This window comes from Marmota marmota, unplaced genomic scaffold (assembly GCF_001458135.2).
Source record: "Marmota marmota marmota unplaced genomic scaffold, marMar, whole genome shotgun sequence".
NCBI classification, from domain to species: Eukaryota; Metazoa; Chordata; class Mammalia; order Rodentia; family Sciuridae; genus Marmota; species Marmota marmota.
Genome location: NW_025999960.1, coordinates 19710949 through 19720383, shown reverse-complemented (window position 1 = coordinate 19720383; position 9435 = coordinate 19710949). Strand labels below are relative to the sequence as shown.

Here is a 9435-nt window from a genome sequence, read left to right as displayed (position 1 = left end):
GTGGGTTCAGAAATGGAAACTGACAAGGAGGTTTTGTTTGTTTGTTTTTGTGGGGGGAGGGTTGTTTTTCAACTTAATCTTGTTCAAAAAAAGGCAGAGAGTAGAAATCCAGAAGGATGAAAGTCCCAGAGAGGGTCTAGAAGAAACGGGTTGGAGAAACTGGGATACTGGCACCCCCTATAGGCACCTCAAACCTGCTGGTTTAAAACTGAATTAATCATTAAGACTATACTTTCATTTCCATAATTCATTGCTAGAGATGTTTCTCTGAACAGGTAGAGCACCAGAAACCACAAGGAATAAGTACAGTGTTGTCGCCTGAGCATGAAACACGGCTCTTGGTGTTGCTTTGCTGTAACTGCCATTTGCCATTAGGAGGGTAAGAGGAAGAAGGTATCATCTGAGTAGTTTCTGGTTTCTTTCTTTCTTTCTTTTTAAATTTATTTTCAGAGGACTTTCTTTTCTATTTAATAATTTATTTTATATATTTATATGCAGTGCTGAGAATCAAACCCAGTGCCTCACACATGCTAGGTAAGTGTGCACTACCACTGAGCCACAGCCCCAGTCCAATTTCTGGTTTCTTGATATATTTTAGCTTTCTTCCTTCTGACTTTTTTACCAGTGTTAATTTTTCTGTAAACTTGTACTATGGTGTCTTTCTTCCTTTCTTTTTTTTTTCCTTTCTACACTGGGGACTGAATCCAGGTGGGGGCTCTATCACTGAGCCACATCCCTAGCCCTTTGAGATAGGGTCTTGCTACATTGCTTGGAGCCTTGCTAAATTGCCCAGGCTGGCCTCAAACTTATGATCCTCCTGTGTATCTGGGATTACAGGTTTGTGCCACTGTGCACTGCAAACTTGGACCATTTTTCAGTTTATTATTATTTTTTAATTTTTCTGATTTTTTTTTAATATTTTTTCTTAGTTGTAGAGGGACACAATACCTTCATATTATTTATTTTCATGTGGTGCTGAGGATGGAACCCAGTGCCTCACACATGCTAGGCAAGCCCTTCGGTTTATTATTGAGCATCCATCCAAAGGCCACAATAGTGATCTTGTTGGTCCTGTGATGGCCACTTGTTTGGGAGTCTATTGGTCAGTGAAGGGATGTAAAGCCTTAGCCACTGGGTAGAAGTTCCCATGTGGGATCCAGGCAGGGTTTGATTAAAGATAGGGGAGCCAATATCTTTATTAAAGTTAGATGGGCATGGGGCTGGGGTTGTGGTTCAGTGGTAGAGCACTTGCCTAGCACGTTTGAGGCACTGGGTTCAATCCCTGGCATCACATAAAAAATAAATAAAATAAAGGTATTGTGTCCATCTGCAAATAAAAAATTTTTAAAAATATCTGGGCATAATAGTGCATGCCTATAATCCCATCAACTCAGGAGGCTGAGGCAGGAGATCACAAGTTTAAAGCCATTCTCAGCAATTTAGTGAGGCCTTAAGCAACTCAGTGAGATCCTGTCTCTAATAAAATATAAAAAGGGCTGGGGATGTGGCTTAGTGGTAAAGGGCCCCTGTATTAAATTCCCAGTACCAAAATAAAGAAAGAAAGAAAAATAAAATATAAGAATAAATCTGATTGCAGATGGCAGAAAAAAAAAAAAAAAAAAACGAGATTTGAAAAAAAGCAGTGTCTAGAACTTTGAGTCAGCCAGAAATGATGAGTGGAAAAGTAGGTGGGTTAGTCCAGATAGGGTAGTGAGAGTAAAAAACAAAACTGAATTCATTATTTACTTCTTTCATTAAGCCTGTTCCTCATCCCATATCCTCTATCCTTTTTTTGGTGCGGGGGATGCTGGGGTTGGAAACTGGGGCCTCACACATAGCATGCTAAGCGTGTTCTCTACCTCTGAGTTGTGTGTGTACATGCACGCTGATTGAGAGTAGCAGCGTCCAGGTAGAGACCAGAGATTCATCCTAGTTCTTCCATCTTCCTAACCTCTTCATCCATTGGCTCACCCTAAATAAGTCACCATATTTATTTATTTATTTATTATTATTATTATTATTATTATTATTATTATTTTTGTGGTGGTGCTGGGGATTGAATCCAGGGCCTTTTGCATGCAAGGCAAGCACTCTACCAACTGAGCTATATTCCTAGCCCTTATTAATATTTTTAATATTTTTATTTTTATGGGCACCAGGGGTTTGGACCCAGGGTTCTTCACCACTGAGCCACATTACCAGCCCTTTTTATTTTTTATTTTGAGACAGGGTCTCACTAAGTCGCTTAGGGCCTTGCTAAATTGCTGAGGCTGGCTTTGAACTTGTGATCCTCCTGCCTCAGCCTCCTGAGCTGCTGGTATTTATAGACATGTGCCACCATGCCTAGCTATTTAACTTATTTTTATTTATTCATTTTTTACCATACCAGGGATTAAATCCAGTGGTGCTCTACTACTGAGCTACATCCCCAGCCCTTTCTATTTTTATTTTGAGACAGAGTCTTGCTAAGTTGACCAGGCTGACCTCAAACTTTCCTTCCTCCTGCCTCAGCCTCCCATGTCACTGGGATTACAGGAGTGCACTGCCACTTCTGGCTAAATAAATCCTATTTGACTTCTTAGTGACCTCTGAAGCCCGATGTTGTTCTCCATTTCCACACCACTGTCCTAACCAGAACTGGCTGCATCATTTGTGGGGCTTAGTGCAAAATAAAAAAGCAGGGTCCCTTCCTCACAAAATATCAATAATTTTGACTCAGTGACTGAAGAGCATTAAACCGAGCACCAGACTCTTCTTTTTTTTTTTATACTGGGGATTGAATCCGGGGGCACTTAACCACTGAGCCACATCTCTAGTCCTATTTTGTATTTTATTTAGAGACAGGGTCTTGCTGAGTTGCTTAGTGCCTCACTTTTGCTGATAACTGGCTTTGAACTCACAATCCTCCTGTCTCAGCCTCCAGAGCCACTGGGATTATAAATTCACCTCTGCACCCAGCAGGTCCAGACCCTTCTAAGTGTGGGGCAATGACACAGGTGGCCTGGTCCTAACACAAGTGCTTTCTACCTCTGTCTGAGCTGGTGCATCTTTACTGATCTCTCTCACTCCCGGCCTGCATGCCTTCACTCTGTACAGCTATGTGAGGGCAAATCTCTCTAAAGACTTCTAAAACTCCAACTCCTTAGCATGATAAGCAGGGCCTTCTTCACCCCTCCCTTGCTCACCTCTCTAGGCTCTTCCCTGTTGTCCCACCATCACACTCCTGGTGGCTTCTGCCTGACACTGTTCTATGCATGCTGTTCCTTTTGTTTAGACTGTCCCATCTATCATCCAAGAACACTGTTCATCATTCAAAACAACTCAAGCCGGTAGTGGTACCACACCCCTGTAATCCCAACGACTCGGGAGACTGAGGCAGGAGAAAGGAGAGTTTGAGGTCAGTCTGGGCAACTTAGTGAGACCCTGGCTCAAAATTTAAAATAAATAAATAAATAAAACATGCTGGAGATGTAGCTCAGAGGCAAGATGCTCCTGCATTCAATCCTCAGTACTGCAACAAACAAACAACGCTGCGCATGGTGGTGTGTTGTCTGTAATCTCAGCGATTCATGAGGTTGGAAGACTAGCCTCAGCAAATTAGCAAAGCCCCAAGTATTTAGGGAGACCCTATCTCAAGACAAAAAATAAAAAAATAAAAAGCACTGGGGATGTGACTCAGTGGTTAAGCACCCCCAAGTTCAATCCTGGGTACCAAAACAAAACAGCCGGAAAATGGCACATACTTGTAGGAGGCTGAGGCAGGAGGATCAGTTGAGCCCAGGAGTTTGAGGCCAGCTATCTAGAAATCAACCAAAAACAGATGGCGCGTCAGATTTGGTCCATAGGCCACAATTCACTAACCTCTGATTTAAGGAATTAAATGAGCCTTTATACATTTACATATCTTTGTCCACAGCTAGAATACACATGAGGCCTTGGATCATTCTTTCTAATGTCCCCAGTGTCTTGCTCAGAGTCTGGTGCACAGTAGATACTCAATGAGATTTGTGGAGTGGACAGATGAATGAATGAATGATTAAACAGGAGCTTGGGTGCCTATGGGAAATGAAGCCATAATCCCGGATGCCCCATTTTCCATCTTTTTTACCCAACTCCATCTCTCACATGTGCTAGAGTATCACATGGGACCCTCTGACCTGAACCACCTCCAACTCCTGGACAGAAGACAAGCAGTGCTACCCCTAAACAAGCCCAAGACTTCTGGGGGGCCCAGAGTTGCTCCTGGAAACTGGCCTCATTTTTGGAGTGGCCCAGATGACCTGATGCTGCCTCCAGGTCCCAACCATTCTCTGCAAGGATCTTCTAAGTGTCCTACCAGGCAAAGAGGGGAAGTAAGCAGAGTCCACGTCTAAGGAAGGAGAAAGGAAAGAGTGAAACAACTCTGGAGTAAATAGATGGGGAATTTCAACAGAGCAGCCCAAATTTCACTTGCTAAAGCAAAATGAGTAGGACCAACCGGAGGTGGGGAAGGAAGTGGCTGAGGTTGGGTAACTGGGGAGTTTCTTATTCTCTTAGTCTGGTATAATAGGAGACAGGAGAACAAGCTGCCTCCTACTTGAAACCTGACTTTGCACTGCTTTGGGGGTGAGTTGGACTTCTTCCCTTGGAGAGAGAATCAAAGACTGGGAGACTCAGGTGAGCACTTTTTTGGGGGGTGTATGTTTACTTTGTTGGACTTCTCATTTCTCAGATAGTAACTCATAGATAAAACTGAGGTCTGTGTGTATGTGTAACAGAGGGGAGCAGAGGACATTACAGCAGCCTCTTAAGTACAAAGATGGGACTCCTGAGTAGTCTTTGGGAATGGGGGAGGAATTAGGAAGGTGGAGGGTGCTGGGTTTACTGAGAGCTTCTGGATTTATGTGGGGGCAGACAAAGACCTGAGACATTTAGAAAAGATATCTTTGATAAGAACTTGGGAAAAATCTTTGGGATTGTGAAAGGACCAAGCCTAAGGGAGAGTTGGGGACCTTGAGATGAAGAGGTATGAGAATGGTTTGGAGGATGGTGAATTAAAGTGAGCTCCAGGAGCACACCCAGTGGCCAGGGGCTCAGAGCTGCTCAACAGACCTAAGTCAAAGCCTGGCATGTTGGCGCCTGCCTGTAATCCCAGTGATTTGGGAGGCCAAGGCAGGAGGATCACAAGTTCAAAGCCAGCCTCAGCAAATATGAGGCACTAAGCAACTCAGTGAGACCCTGTCTCTAAATAAAATACAAAATAGGGCTGGGGATGTGGCTCAGTGGCTGAATGCCCCTGAGTTCAATACCCTGTACCCACCTCACCTCACCACCCAAAAAGGGCTGGGAATGTGGCCCAGTGGTTAAGCACCCTTGGGCTCAATCCCTGGTACTGAGAGAGAGAGAGAGAGAGAGAGAGAGAGAGAGATCTAAGTGCAAAGGCAGGTTCTGACTCCGGTTTCCTCTTCCACTCCCTTCCCCTTCAGCCTCCATGATGAGGAACACCTCTGAGGCCAACTTCTCCTGCTACCATCAGTCTGTGCTGGGCTATCATTACTTTGCAGTTACCTGGGGGGTGGTGGTGGCTGTGACCGGCACTGTGGGCAATGTGCTCACCCTGCTGGCCTTGGCCATCCAGCCCAAGCTCCGGACCCGCTTCAACCTGCTCATCGCCAACCTCACCCTGGCGGACCTGCTCTACTGCACCCTCCTCCAGCCCTTCTCCGTGGACACCTACCTCCACCTGCGGTGGCGCACTGGCGCTACCTTCTGTAGGATATTTGGACTCCTCCTTTTTGTTTCCAACTCTGTCTCCATCCTCACCCTCTGCCTCATTGCACTGGGACGCTACCTCCTGATTGCCCACCCGAAGTTCTTTCCCCAGGTTTTCAGCACCAAGGGGGTAGCGCTAGCACTGGTGGGCACCTGGGTTGTGGGTGTGGCCAGCTTTGCGCCCCTCTGGCCCGTTTACGTCTTGGTACCTGTGGTCTGTACCTGCAGCTTTGACCGCATCAGAGGCCGGCCTTACACCACCATCCTCATGGGCATCTACTTTGTGCTGGGGCTTAGCAGCGTGGGCATCTTCTATTGCCTCGTCCACCGCCAGGTGAGGCGAGCAGCCCAAGCGCTCACCCAGTATAAGCTGAGCATCCGCAGCACCCACGTGGCGGGGACCAGTGAGGTCATTCCTGGTCGCTTCCAGGAGCTGGACAGTGGGCTGGCATCCAGAGGGCTCAGTGAAGGGATCTCATCTGAGCCAGTCAGTGCTGCCACTACCCACACCCTGGAAGAGGGCTCATCAGAAGTGGGGGACCAGGACAACAGCAAGGTAGCTAAGCAGTTGGCAGAGAAAAACCCTCCAGAAGCTTCTTCCAAGGCCGGGCCAACTAAAGGAGCCCCAAGAGCTCAGGACTCTCCTTCAGAGTTTGGGAAGGTGACCCGGATGTGTTTTGCCGTGTTCCTCTGCTTTGCCCTGAGCTACATCCCCTTCTTGCTGCTCAACATCCTGGACGCCAGGGTCCAGGCCCCCCGGGTGGTCCACATGCTGGCGGCTAACCTCACTTGGCTCAATGGCTGCATCAACCCAGTGCTCTATGCAGCCATGAACCGCCAGTTCCGCCAAGCCTATGGCACCCTCTTAAGACGAGGGCCCCAGAGTTTCCGTCGGTTCCATTAGAAACATGTCCCCAGCAACCAGAATCCCAAATGGTCTCTGGAGCCAGAGTGGCCAGCTGGCATGAGAACAAGTGACGGTCAGACCTGTGGGCATTTTTACAGTCTGTCCCCCAAACCACGGTTCTCCATCCCTTGATGAATGATTCAGCCCTAGGCTGCCCAAGGAGCACTATTAATTATTAACAGGTGAATTGCATGTTTTGTTTTGTTTGTGGTGCTGGGGATCGAACCCAGGGCCTTGTGCATGCAAGGCAAGCACTCTACCAACTGAGCTGTATCCCCAGCCCCGAACCCTTTTTACTTTTTATCTTGAGACAGGGTCTTGCTAGGTTGCAGAAGCTAGCCCCAGACTTGGGATCTTCCTGCCTCAGTCTCCCATATTGCTGGGATGACAGGTGTGTGCCACCATGCTCGGCTAAATGACATGCTTTTAATGTTTGGTTGTACTCTCTGAGCAAGAAGGAGCTGGAACCTAATAAGTGAGAATGTGGGGACCTATGTCAGAATAAGGATAAAGAGCACCTGGCCAGGGACAGAGCCTTCAGCTGAGGGGTGTCCCACTCATAGAACACAGTGAGGTAGTTTAGAAGAATGAGCTTGCAGGGCTGGGGGTGTGGCTCAGTGGTAGAGCGCTTACCTAGCCCCTGTGAGGCAGTGGGTTCCATCCTCAGCACCACATAAAAATAAATAAACAAAATAAGGTTAAAAAAAGAAAGGATTAGCTTGCCTTTTTTGCTTAACTTCCCAGAAATGATCTCTGCCCCTAACAACTGCTGCCAGCATCCCCCATCTCCACAAACAGGTTTATTCCACTCAAAAAAGTTTGGTGATCCAGCTTGGACACCCGCTCCAGTGAACCCAGCTGCCCGCCCTGCCCTGTGCAAAGGGAAGAGTCACTGATGAGGAGCCCTGGCTCTGGGAAATGGAACTGAGCTTTGCCGAGGCAAAAACATGCTTCAGCCCCCCTAGTAGGGTCTCACTCTTTGTAGCTAATTCATCCTGTTGCAGGCCATTTAAATACCCCATTATCCTGGCTTCTGAAACAGGGCAGAAACCAAGAGGGCTCTGGGGCCAGAATAGCGGGGAGACCATACCAGCCCTTTCCTCCAGCCCGACCTACACATCCAGTCGCGGTGGGCATGCTCACGCACAGCGTGAGAACACTTGCGGCCACCAGGTGACGCTGGTTCTCTGTGTTTTCCTTTCTGGCTTTCTGCTTAAGGACAGAAAAAAAAAAAAAAAATACCAGCAGAACAGCAAGTCCAGTCCAGGGGTCAGAGACCCAGGGATCTGCACCCGCCCTTTCTCCAAAAAAAACTTAGGAAGAAAAGAAAATAATTGAGACCTTTTAATTTTTCATGAGCTATTCATTATCTCTGGTGGGCAGCGTGGGAGAGCAGGGTGAGCACTGTGGTGGCACTGGGGATGGCATATGAGGTCAGGCTGGCACGAATGCGGAGGCTGAGAGTTGTCCCCTTCCTACCCACAAACCCGCGTGGGTTGAGAGCACAAGGGAAGTCTGGAGAGATTCAGGCAAGGACACAAAGAACCAGAGTCCAGGTGGACAGATGGAAACCCTCACATGCCACACACCTCCAGGGCCCGGGAATCCTGTTCCTAAACTGGAACCTGCATTTCGTGGTGTCCTCCTTCCACAGAGATCATCAGCAGTCAGGTTGAAGCTACTGAGGCAGGGGAACTGCAGGACCAATGAAGAACATCAGCTTGGGAGTGCAGAGAGGAGGGTTCCAGTCAAGGCTCGCTGGGAATCAGCTCCATGAACTTGAACAGATCTCTGGACCACTCTGGGCCTTAGGTTTTATGATCTGCACAAGGGGGAGGGGACTCTTCCATGAACCTACTGCAGTTCTAAATCCTGCAAATAAATTGTTTTACGTAATTCTCACAAAATTCCTGTGAAATATTTATTATTATACACATGAGAAGACTGAAGCATAAGCAAGTTAATTTTGTGCAAGGTCAAAGGGCTGGTAAGTGATCTGACCATGATTTGAGGGCAGTCATGTTACCAGCACACATGGCTAACCACTACAGAACAGCTGCCTTGCTAAAACTAGGATCAAGTGACCAGATGATGCCTAAAAGTCTGTCCTACTCGGACCTTCTAAGATTCTGAAAGTTGATGACTCTCTGAAGGGTTGTAAAAGGGTTTACTTTTCATATTCCTTGAAGGCAATTCAAAAGCTTCCTCAAAGTAAAAGGGAGCAGCAATAGGGACTGAGGTTAGACCGCAGGAAGGACTTCCTAATTAGCAGTCACTGGAAAAATGAATCAGGTGACGTTTTTAGGGGTAACAATGTGAAAGAAACCCTGGAGTCCGAGACCATACAGAGGACAGGTATTAGCAAGAAGGCAACCCTCTTCTTTCTCACCCTTCACAGCCCTAGACACCCACCCCTGGCCCGGTAAGGGCTGGATAAGGGGAAAGAAGCGGCTTTCTTCAGGTGCTGTCTCCCCTGCGGATGTGCGTGGCGCGTGTCCCTGCACTAGGTTCCCCGTGGTGCGTTGCTCACGCGTGACTCGGGACAAGTGTATGCGTCTGGGAGCCCTGCGTGCTCCTGAATGTGAGGGTGTCTGTCTCTGTCTCTTTATCTCTGTCAGCCTCCCGCCCGAGCCCAGCTCTATCGCTGACTCTGACGCGGCTTCTCTTTGTCTCGCTCCATCTGCCCGTCCCTCCCGCAGGCTGCACGCACGCTCTTTCCCGGCTTTCGCCTTCGCTCCCAGCTCGCGCCGCCCCCGCCCGCGCCCGCGCCCGAGCCC

General features: G+C 47.9%; 1 protein-coding gene and 1 pseudogene across 1 annotated transcript; both read left to right on the top strand.

The window, feature by feature from the left end:
• The first annotated feature begins 222 nt into the window (after positions 1-222).
• LOC125616711 lies at positions 223-409 on the top strand (annotated as a pseudogene).
• Positions 410-4510: 4101 nt separating this feature from the next.
• Gpr84 (G protein-coupled receptor 84) lies at positions 4511-8565 on the top strand. The gene is made up of 2 exons (XM_015493600.2): positions 4511-4656; positions 5466-8565. The coding sequence occupies exon 2, from the start codon at positions 5471-5473 to the stop codon at positions 6653-6655; it is 1185 nt and encodes a 394-aa protein (XP_015349086.1). The 5' UTR covers positions 4511-4656; positions 5466-5470; the 3' UTR covers positions 6656-8565.
• Positions 8566-9435: the final 870 nt, after the last annotated feature.